Below are 12676 nucleotides of genomic sequence, written 5' to 3'. Positions count from 1 at the left end.
GAAGTGAGAACGCTCATTTAAATGCATCTGAGAGGCCGAAACCTTCATTGCATGAGTTTAGAAGGAAGCACGTTGATTTAAAAGCATCTAAAAAGCAGAATCGATCATTCTATGCATCTAGGAGGTGAGAACGCACATTTAAAAGCATCTAAGAGTCCGAAACGTTTATTGAATGAGTCTAGTAAACGAGGACGCTCATTTGAAATCATTTTAGAGGCAAAAACGTTCATTGAATATGTCTAGAAAGCGAGGACGCTCATTCAAAATCATTTTAGGGACAGAAACATTCATTGATTAAGTCTGGGTAGCGATTATATTCATTGCAAGTGTCTAGGAAGCGAGTACGTTCATTGATTGAGTCTAGGAGGGAAATGAGAGAATTAAGGAAGTCGCTTTGAAAGCATTTAAAAGTCGTGGATGTTTAAGAAAAAGCACTTAAAAGGCAAAGACGCCTATTGAGGGGATCGTAGAAAGGCACATAGCTTTGATTCGTATGTATGTTTATAAGTAGTGAAATTTTTAGGTTGAGGCGGGAAACTTTTCAAATAATATTCTTACATCTAGATCAATTCCATTCGTATTTTCAAAACAGCAAAGTGTTTGAACAATTTCGTCTGTTTGAATATTTTAACTTCGTTAAAACACATCCTGAAAAAAATTATTTATATATTAGATAACGATGGTACGTGTCCTCTATTTGCAGCTGTAGTACGTCATCTGTATTTACATTAATTTGTTATATTTATATTTCGCTGGTATTACCATCAATAGACCACTATTTGTTATCGAAAAAAAAAAAAAAAAATGTTTTCTATGATGATACGCGAAATTTATCGTTACAAATATTACAAGTACAAGAACTTAACCAATAAATGACATTCAGCCGGTTTTTTTCTGTGCAACAAAATCATTAGGTTGTTATCAGTTATCAATATATAGAAGATAATAAAGAGACTAGCTTTTACCTGCGGCTTCGCTCGCATCGAATCCATTAAATAAGTATCAGAAATCATTATAATAGAAAAGAACGAACTCTGTAGCTATTTTAGATCTTTGAATGTAGAAAAATTGCCAAAAACCTACAAAAATCCATAACTCCACATTGAATGTCCGCGCCTAGCTCCTCTCCAACTCAACCGATTTAAGTGTTCAAAAACTCAAAAGAAAGAAGGTGTTTCAGCGAGTGTTCTTAAACCAAAACGAAGTTTCTATCCTGAATAGAACCTGAGATATTGAGGATAGAACGTGTGTATGTGAAAAACTCCCATAAGGAAATCGCATTTGAGTATAACTTGAGAATGGTGAAAATTAGATGAAATCCGATGGTTGATGGCTGATCTGTGCATCAATACCTTTCATTGAAAAAAAAATTAAGCAAATCGGTTGGGTACAACGCCTGAACGGACTCGGAATGGAAATCATCAATTTTTTTAATATATAAGTGAAATTGTTTGAATTATTCGTAATTTTTTTTGTATATTTTCAATTAGATATTATATTTGTGCCCCTCAAAACTTTCGTGTTCAAACCTGAAATTTATTATTCAACGATTTAACAAAGTTTTATCCATAATTATAACAAAATATTAATTTCCTATTCAATTTATATTCACAGATATGAAATATCAAATATTATTTCATGTTTGGTTTCAAATATTCCAACTTTGTTGTTCAGTATCTCATAAAAACACCTCGGTAATTATTTCGAGTACTATGTAAACTATATTTTAAAGATAAAATTTAAATGTAACGATAATTTTTGTTCATGCATGGTTAGAAATTTACAAAATGAGACGCTGAATAATTTCTAGGTTTCTGTTTCAAAATTATACACACTTTCACTAGAACTGCTTATTTATGTCACTTTTACAAACATTTAAATAACAAAAATTCAATTTATTTTTATTAGAACACTGAAAAACGTATAAACCGATCAGAAATTAGTAATATATAAGTTGATTTTATCGCTAAATGTTTTTTTTAGATAACAAACATTTTCTAATTATATGCTTGTACTAAAAGTTTAAAATCCATTTTACAAAATTGCTTTAATCACGGGTTCCTTTGAGATAACCACCCCCTTTTTTCTGAGGGGTTGAACACATGTCAGATACAAGATGTGTAATTATATGAACTCTCTAGAGGCACAAGATGTAATTATAATACCCCGGTTTAGGCAAAAGATATTTTTTTTCGGGTATATTATGTCGAATTTTTATTTTTAACAAATAGTTTTGATTATTGGTTACCCATTAATTAATTAAAGTTCTTTTACACATTTTTGGCTCAATAATTTATAATATAACAAACTAAAAAAGAAATTAGTCAGCCAAGTACGCGAAAATATATTAATATTAACTTATTAATTTCATGTTTTGCTTGTTAATTAAAAAAATTCAATAAAATATACAATTTTTAAGATTTTTTTCTAAAAAATTGAAAGGGTGTTCATAAAAATAAGTATTTTGAATAAAAAGGTTGCCAAAGGGGCAGTCCAAGTTTCGTTTACGTTTACTCAGTACTGTTTAGAAACAGAATTATTGATTTAAATAAACATTTGATACCATTTAGTTTTCTAAAACCATTTTTTTTTCATAGAAAATAAGTTTAAATAAAAAGATAAAAATGTCTAAATCTAAAATTAAAAATAAATTAGCTGTAAAAAAATTTTGCACACTCTAACAAAATATTTATGGTCTACCCCCGGTGTTATTAATTTTTTTTTTTTTTTCGAAAATAAAAAATATCAGAATAATTTTTTTTATTATTACTTTTAGTTTTATTAAAATTTTATAAAAATTACCTCGAGGTTGGCCAAAATGGTCGCGCAGTCACCTTGTGGTACATTATCAGAAACTTTGATAACTAAATCTTCGTAAGCGCCGTTTATCAGTTCCAACCCATTAGAAACAGTCAAAATAACAACAAAAATAAACAAAAGTCCGAATTTCATTTTGCCACACAAATAAAAATCCATCGAATTATAAAAGTTTCATGTCACTCAAAAAAATTTCACAACAATCGCACGGTAAATTATATCGATTCGTTGTTACCAAGACAACAACAATATCAACAAACGTGTTAATAAGTCTGACCGAGCGATACGCTCTTCCTACGTCAGTGGTTGCGTGTAAACTAAAGAAACCGGCGGTGGATTTTAACCATCGAAGATTGTGTTTTACTCCCACTACACGAACGCGCTATGCATTTCAGTGCAGTAAAGCACAAGAAATCGGTGTAAGTCGGTAGCCGTACCCCGGAGCGGTACTCGTCTCCACACGACGCTTGCTTGATGGGTTGCATAACTTTCTCTCACACATTTATTGAATATTTTCAATATAAAAAAGAAGAGTTTATTTAATGAGATTGTTTAGCGTATGGAAGTTTTAAATATTAAATTTTTTAAAACTAGACTAAGGAAAAGATGGTTTTAACGTTATTTCAAATATAATATATAAAATTATTTTTCATTAAAATTAACTAAATATATATTTATTTCTCAAATTTAAGGTTTTTAAAGAAATATTTGGGGTATTTATTAAAATTGAATTAATGTAATTATTTAATAATTATATTTTTATTTAATTGGTTTCGTTGGGAAAACTATTATATATCTATTCATTAAGAATCCTTTACTTTGTGATAATTTCATAAATTCGCACAATTACTATTGCAAGGATTATCAGGACAACATGTAATGGAATTTCTAAATTCGATTTTTTTTAACCCACTTCAAAGGATCAAATCAATTCGAAATTTCGTACACTTTTCAAGAACATATTAATATACTATAATATCCTAGCCAGGATAACCAAGATAGTGAACAACAGTACCTAGGGAATTGATTTTTTCGACCAAACCTTAAACGATCCAAGTAATTCGAAAACTTAGAAAGAACCCATGACTATATGATAATATATAAAAATAACTATATTTTATAAATTTGCACGTTTATACTTACCAGGAAAAACAAGGATAGAACTTGAAAGGATCAAATAAATAAAAAATTTTACACTTATTAATGACCGATGAAAATTAATTTAATAATTTTGTCCCATTGTGCTCAATCAGGTACATCAGGTACATCGATTTTCTTCGGGAGATGCAGCTAGAGATGCGGAACTGGATATCGATCATCCACATGATGCTGATTTGTGAATTTTTTTAAAAAAAATCGATATAAATACGATCATTTTCCGAGAAAAACATTATATGATTACTTCTTATACAGTATGTCTACTTAAATTGGAACCACATGGAAAACTTTCTTATTAGCGATTTTATGACAAAAAGTTATTCTTGAGAAAAAGGTCCAAAAGTTAAAATGCAACTATCGGATATCAATTTTTTAAAGCAGTATACGAGGTTTGTCAAAAAATGTGAATTTTGCGCAAGAGTAAAGTATCATTATTTTTTACAATTCAAAAAAAATGTTATAACGTGAAGTTGGTTTGAATTAAAAGTTATATTCAAATATGCAATTACAGACATTTATTATGAAATAAAATTCAGATTTTGTGATTATATAGTAATCATACCGAATTAATTATTCTGGCGGAATAAAATTTAACGCAATCTAGGATGCCCCGACATGAAGTATGTGACAAAGAATGTCAAAGTGAGTTGTTGTTTATAACAATAAAAAGAGCAAATTTACTAAATCCTGAAGAAAAAATAGAACTTACGACAATTACAAAACACATACAAACAGAGAGGCCGCAAATGTTTTTAATAATAGACATCCGTATAGAAACATTAGGCAAGTTTCAAAAATTTTAAATAAATTTACGTCTATTGGTAGTAAAAAAAAATAAATTTAAGAATAAACGCCGAAAACGGGTTGCAAATGAAGACACTGAATTTGAAGTGATGCTTTCTGTCGTAGAACGTCAAAAATGTCATTAAGAAAAAGTAGGGATGGGTTCGATGTTATCAAAATTTTTTCAATCGACGATTTTCTTTCTTTGTTTTGCAGTTATCGATGGTTTTAAATAAACATCGATGTTCAATAATTCCATGTTGTTGAAAAGCTACTTCATTTAAAAAATTTCAAATTAACCAAAACTAATTATTTCATTATTTGAATCCCCTCCCATGAATAAAGAAGGTTGTGGAACACGGGTGTACATTTTGAATGAATTCAGAGCGCATGGCAGAAAAAGAAACAATCGATAGATCAATTAATGCCCGAAGAAATTTCGATATACTTAAATTCCCCAAACGAGAAGATTCAACAGAACCCTCTGGCTTTCTGGAAAATGTTGAAGAACACTTAGGTACTTACTTACTGAGCGTCTATTCTCCCAAGCAGGTCTGATTTTGAACTCCCAGAAATCGCCTCTCGGAGGATATGGCTGCGAAACTTATTTTTCGGCATGAACTAGATGACAAATTTTAGGAAATTCAATACCCAATATCAAAATTGTTATCTTTTTATTATTAATTGATCAATTGTTCTATATTGTTTTTAATTATTATTACAACTTGAATTGCAAAATTTATTTCTTTTTAATAAAGTTTGTTTTGGAGCTCATAACCTTGTGGTTCTTCTAATTATTTTTGTGTAATTAAAAATAACTAGATTTCAGGATTTTATTTACCGAAGAATTTTAGAGAAACAAAAACTTGTATTTACCTATCAGGTATTTCGCAAAATCAGTTAATTCACAAGGTTTTTTTCCATATTTTCATTAAAATTATAATCTTAATTGTGTTTTTATTCCTTTTTGTGTTCTTTTAGGAAATCATCGATGTTTCAAAACATCGATGATTTTCTTCCGATGATTATCAACCATCGATGTTCACTAAATGAAAAAAACATCGATGTTTTGCCTACCGATACCCATCACTAAGAAAAAGGACCTCTCATCTGCAATACAAACTACTTCAGTTAGTAAAGATACAGTGGAAAATATTTTGAAAGGTAATAAATAACCCCAACTCGTACACACGTTACTATCAAGGAGTTACGATATTCTTTTCGAATTCTGCGCTCTGATCCAAGGACAGTTGGATGAAGACCCGTTTTTTTCAAGGACTATAATATTTTCCGATGCGGCAACGTTCAAACGGAACTGTCTCATCACAAAATTGTACTCGTACTCGTACACACGTTACTATCAAGGAGTTACGATATTCTTTTCGAATTCTGCGCTCTGATCCAAGGACAGTTGGATAAAGACCCGTTTTTTTCAAGAACTATAATATTTTCCGATGAGGCAACGTTCAAACGGAACCGTCTCATCACAAAATTGTACTCGTACTCGTACACACGTTACTATCAAGGAGTTACGATATTCTTTTCGAATTCTGCGCTCTGATCCAAGGACAGTTGGATAAAGACCCGTTTTTTTCAAGAACTATAATATTTTCCGATGAGGCAACGTTCAAACGGAACCGTCTCATCACAAAATTGTACTCGTACTCGTACACACGTTACTATCAAGGAGTTACGATATTCTTTTCGAATTCTGCGCTCTGATCCAAGGACAGTTGGATGAAGACCCGTTTTTTTCAAGGACTATAATATTTTCCGATGAGGCAACGTTCAAACGGAACCGTCTCATCACAAAATTGTACTCGTACTCGTACACACGTTACTATCAAGGAGTTACGATATTCTTTTCGAATTCTGCGCTCTGATCCAAGGACAGTTGGATGAAGACCCGTTTTTTTCAAGGACTATAATATTTTCCGATGAGGCAACGTTCAAACGGAACCGTCTCATCACAAAATTGTACTCGTACTCGTACACACGTTACTATCAAGGAGTTACGATATTCTTTTCGAATTCTGCGCTCTGATCCAAGGACAGTTGGATGAAGACCCGTTTTTTTCAAGGACTATAATATTTTCCGATGAGGCAACGTTCAAACGGAACCGTCTCATCACAAAATTGTACTCGTACTCGTACACACGTTACTATCAAGGAGTTACGATATTCTTTTCGAATTCTGCGCTCTGATCCAAGGACAGTTGGATGAAGACCCGTTTTTTTCAAGGACTATAATATTTTCCGATGAGGCAACGTTCAAACGGAACCGTCTCATCACAAAATTGTACTCGTACTCGTACACACGTTACTATCAAGGAGTTACGATATTCTTTTCGAATTCTGCGCTCTGATCCAAGGACAGTTGGATGAAGACCCGTTTTTTTCAAGGACTATAATATTTTCCGATGAGGCAACGTTCAAACGGAACCGTCTCATCACAAAATTGTACTCGTACTCGTACACACGTTACTATCAAGGAGTTACGATATTCTTTTCGAATTCTGCGCTCTGATCCAAGGACAGTTGGATGAAGACCCGTTTTTTTCAAGGACTATAATATTTTCCGATGAGGCAACGTTCAAACGGAACCGTCTCATCACAAAATTGTACTCGTACTCGTACACACGTTACTATCAAGGAGTTACGATATTCTTTTCGAATTCTGCGCTCTGATCCAAGGACAGTTGGATGAAGACCCGTTTTTTTCAAGGACTATAATATTTTCCGATGAGGCAACGTTCAAACGGAACCGTCTCATCACAAAATTGTACTCGTACTCGTACACACGTTACTATCAAGGAGTTACGATATTCTTTTCGAATTCTGCGCTCTGATCCAAGGACAGTTGGATGAAGACCCGTTTTTTTCAAGGACTATAATATTTTCCGATGAGGCAACGTTCAAACGGAACCGTCTCATCACAAAATTGTACTCGTACTCGTACACACGTTACTATCAAGGAGTTACGATATTCTTTTCGAATTCTGCGCTCTGATCCAAGGACAGTTGGATGAAGACCCGTTTTTTTCAAGAACTATAATATTTTCCGATGAGGCAACGTTCAAACGGAACCGTCTCATCACAAAATTGTACTCGTACTCGTACACACGTTACTATCAAGGAGTTACGATATTCTTTTCGAATTCTGCGTTCTGATCCAAGGACAGTTGGATGAAGACCCGTTTTTTTCAAGGACTATAATATTTTCCGATGAGGCAACGTTCAAACGGAACCGTCCCATCACAAAATTGTCGCTTGTTGTTCTAACACTAATCCAAATATTGTAATAAAAACTCGAAACCAATATTCTGTTAAAACGAACGTACGGTGTGATGTGTACAAAACAGACAATTTGGTTCCAACAAGACGGTTCTTCGATCCATAGTACATTAGAGTACTCCCTGAAAATATGTTATATCACAAGATATTTTTTGGGCTCCTAGGTCTACTGATTTGACTCCCCCTGACTTTTTTATGGGGTTACTTGAAACAGCAGGTTTATCAACGAGGACCATTTGATGATGTAGACCATTTGGAGGGGATTAATACTGATTAATACGACAAAATTACTCCAAATACGGAAAGTAATAAAAGAGCATTAAATTTTAATTATGTTTGTTTCTGTTTAATAATTATTCTTTGTAAGGATTCATTCATTACGTACGTAAATTGCGGGGTTCCTCAAAAACAATAATAAATAGAAAGAAATATCCTATTTTTAACAGGTAAGAGAGATAAATTGTATCCAGCCAGAATAATTAATTCGGTATGATTAGTAAATAATCAGAAAACCTGAATTTTCATAATAAATAGCTGTAATTGCATATTTGAATACAACTTTTAATTCAAAACAACTTTACAACAATAAAAATACTTTACTCTTGCACAAAATTCAAATTTTTTGACAGACCTCGTTTACTGCTTGATATCCGATAGTTGCATTTTAACTTTTGGACCATGCAGAATAACTTTTTGTCATAAAATCACTAATAAAAAAATTTTCCAACTCAAGTAGAAACACTGTATATTTTCTAGGAAAGATCGGGCCAAATAAAGATTTGCAATATAAGTAAACAAACGTGGGGACGGTATCTTATCATTTTCTCATGAGATTAGAACCAATATCAATTACAATAATAATTACTTAAGATACTTCTTAATTATGATGTCTTCGGCGAAAACGAATTTGTTTAATAAACAAATAAAATTTTTAAATCCATCAACAAATTTGTCCTCTGTAGTCAGCATAAAACAATTTCTTTTTTTTTCTAAATTGCAAATATCTATGGGAATATGTTTAAAGAAAAAATAAACAATGACACAATTTGTGGCAAATCACACATGAGAACAAATTAATCTTCGATTAAATCAAAATAAACTTTTAAAAGCTCGATATCATTCATTCATAACGAACATATATACAAACTTCTCTCTTCAACTTTAGAAGTTAATGCGTCTAGACAGCAGAGAAAAAAAGGTTTTTTAATGTGTTTATGAAGAAAAACTACTAAACATTGATTTATTGGTAAACGTCGAAGTGGTTGATGGCTTTAGCTTTCAAAATAAAACATCAAAAGTAGACCCGCGATTATTATAATTTCTATTTATTTAAAATTAAAATTTTAAATACATCGATGGTCTTAAAATACAGTGTTGAAACCGGAAGAACAGTTTGAATGTTTTATTGACCTCACTAAAGCTTCTAACTAAGTACCATCTACTCTACAGAAAAACAATATGGTTCATAAAAATCAAAATATTATTAGAGAACTGATTTCCGAAAATATAAAAAGGCTTTAAATCACAACGGGACTGTTTAAAGGTGTGGTATGACAGGGAGATAGCGTTGGATCCACACTACATGGACAGAATCATAGGGATAGGGAGTTGAGAGGAAACCCAAGCTCAGGCGATGAAAAAATCAAGGAGCCACGAAAATAAAAGCCAAAACATCAACAGCACAAAGATATTGAAGACGATTGGAATGAAAACGATGAAGAAAATCAATGTAGTGAGCTTTGGAGATAGAATGGAGAGTCGAATCAGGAATTAAAGATGTAGTGAGATGGGATAGAGATCATCATATGTGTAAAATAGGCAAAAAAATACGGCGATCCCTAGACAGACCACTATAAAGATGATTTAAGACGTGGATCTTTTTTGATTTAAAAGAAAACAGTTTATTGACAGACAACATTTGTATATTTCGACTTTCAAAGGTACTTGATGGGCATACTAGCAAAAGGAAATGCATTTAAAACGATGAAAATCTTTTTGCGTAAGGTTCACGGTTTTCAAAGATACTTTTATTTATATTTCGGAGGTCACTCTGTATATCTGATGAACAACATTGTATTACGCATAATAAAAGATCTTTAGAACAACTTGGCCAACGTTGGTAACCTCCGTTCTTCAGCTGCTGTTGTTGCAAAGAAGGCTGACACGGCAACTCAGGATTTGATCCTCTTTGGCCATAAAATATCATCATCAACACAAACTACCTTGTTCGTTGTCACATGGCCGAATCAGCTAAGTCAGCTTCACCAAAACAACAGCTTCTAGTCCCCTTCAAGGGCCAGATCTATCCATCTGTGGAGTATTGCTCGGCATACCCTGAGGATGATCGACTCAATACAGAAGAGAGTAATTCAGATTCAGAGTTGGACAGCTTTGAACATACAAGAGAAGCAAATGCTCTTCCGAGCTGTCCAACATAATCCCACCTAGAGCAGTATTTACTTACTCAACAGATGTGGCCTGCAGACGCCGAGAACGTCAACTTATCGGGACTCTTTTCTTTGGAGAAGTACAAATCTTTGGAATGAGCTACCATGACACGTCTTTCCCGAAAATAGGAGTATCGTGCTTGTTCTTTACAAAAAAAAAGAATGAAGATACAACAAGTTCAAGTCACACAAGTTGTACACCATTTTCTACTAGGTACACTAATTTATTGGTGCAAGGAGATCTATAGTTACAGCTTCTACGAGGGGATATAAAATCGAGATTGAGAAATTTTGATTAGAAGAGAAGCAGATGTATATGGAGAGAATCAAATATTTTTTTAGTGGAATGTATCAGTTGGATATAAGATTTTTATTATTTTAATCAAGAAAAATACTTTGTGGAAGTAATGAAAATGATATTTCATAATTGTTTTTGCGGAACTTGGTAAATTAATGCATTTTTTAATTGTCTAGACTGTATAGTTTCATGAAACCATCAAATTATATAATATGATTAAAAAAATAGAAAAACTTTCATGATTTACGCTAGTTTGATACTAAATACATTTCCTTTTATTTAATTTATTTGTTGACATTTCCCGGAAACTATTTTATTGTTTTTTTTTAGGTGTTTTACGATTGGTCACACCAATATTATTCAACGACGAAAAATGTACGTTTTATCTGCTCCGTTAGGTCATATCGCGCGTTAACGTAAGCAAATAAAAAATATTTAAGCAATATCCATTGTTGTCATGATACGAGGGTTGTTACTTCAGTTTTAAGACAAATATTTATAATTGGATATGAGTTTACTGTTTTCCAAAATATTCTCTATTAAGATAAACTTTTGCATGCCTTTGAACCAGTTGTCGAAGCATTTTTTCCATTCCGATTGAGGTACCTTCAAAACAAGTGACTTGAACGCATCAAACGCTTCTTGAGGTGTAGAGAAACGTTGATCTCGCAATTTGGTTTTGATCTGCGTGAATAAGAAGGAATCATGTTTTGACTGTTTAAAAACGTTTTCCTTTGAACTGATGTGTGAGAACTCGTTTTGTCGTGGTGGAAAATGATTCTTCTTCTGCGATTAGTTTCGCTGGTGTACCATTCATAATCGATTATTCTACTTTGATCTAATGGAACGCTGACGACAAGTTCAGTTATTTCGGAAAAACATGAGACCATTTGGTTCGAAGTGCTTCGTTAGCGAACAACTTTTGCTGGATTTGGCTCGTCTTGAAATATCGATTGTTGTTTAACTTCGAATTAATATTCGTAAATCCAGGATTCGGCACCTTTCTTTTTGACAGCCAAATCTTGCTATATGAGTTTACGTACAGCATCGATGTCTTCTGGTAGAACAGCCGATTTTGGACGATCCTCAAGAAATTCGTCTTGCACCGAAGTATCATCAAGTTTGAATTCGGAAAACGATCTAAACACTGTAGCTCGAGATGGTACTTAATCATCAAAAGTCGAAGCGAATTGATCGGCTGTTGGTCGAAAATCATAAACAATCATCGCAAGAAAATGTTCGCGATTTGATTCTAATTTTTAACCAAAATTAATGTTTCCAGAATAACTCGTATGACAACACGTTCTGATTACGTTCACCATTCAAAATGTCAAACTTTATGATAGTAATGTCAGATTTGATATCTGTCAGATTCATATCAGTGTTGCTGTATCTCAAAGCGTAAGTAGCAACCCTCGTATTTATTTATTAATAAAATTAATAAATATATTATCAAAAAAAGGGGAATGGAAAAGATAAATCCAATATCTACTTTTCTATTAGGAGCTAATCTTAAAACGTCTTTTATGAACTTTATTATATCAGGATTATTTACGTTCGAACATCTTTTGATAAAAATGTCTGAAACGTAAATCTTAAATCCTTTTCCTATGCAGCTTGGCCTTGTATTTCAAAGGATCTAAATTGCGTGAAATGAAAAAGAATGCTCGGATTAAGAAATCTATTATACTGCTATTATTTAGATTCATTATTGCGAGGAAACCCCAACCGCTAGATCTTTAGGCTATTTTTTTTTGTTCCCGACTTTTTTCTTTCTATTAAACTAAGTTGATACCTGAAAATATTACGGACATGTCGAATCGTATTACAGACAGGAAAGCATTTGTTCTGATTTGTCAAAATATTTAAGAAGAAGGTG

The 12676-nt window shown here is 32.6% G+C and overlaps 1 protein-coding gene across 1 annotated transcript in view; it reads right to left on the bottom strand.

The window, feature by feature from the left end:
* The window catches only part of LOC130446523 (calcium-activated chloride channel regulator 1-like), a 37685-nt gene extending 34502 nt beyond the window's left edge, over window positions 1-3183 (bottom strand). Inside the window, exon 1 of the mRNA XM_056782840.1 lies at window positions 2803-3183. Coding sequence (XP_056638818.1) covers window positions 2803-2976 — 174 coding nt within the window. The 5' untranslated portion in view covers window positions 2977-3183. The remainder of the gene's footprint in view (window positions 1-2802) is intronic.
* Between the last annotated feature and the right edge of the window lie 9493 nt (window positions 3184-12676).

The sequence above is a fragment of the Diorhabda sublineata genome, chromosome 1, assembly GCF_026230105.1.
Source record: "Diorhabda sublineata isolate icDioSubl1.1 chromosome 1, icDioSubl1.1, whole genome shotgun sequence".
Classification (NCBI taxonomy): Eukaryota; Metazoa; Arthropoda; class Insecta; order Coleoptera; family Chrysomelidae; genus Diorhabda; species Diorhabda sublineata.
Note: the sequence above shows the minus strand (reverse complement) of the source record. Positions and strands in the feature narration are given on the sequence as shown.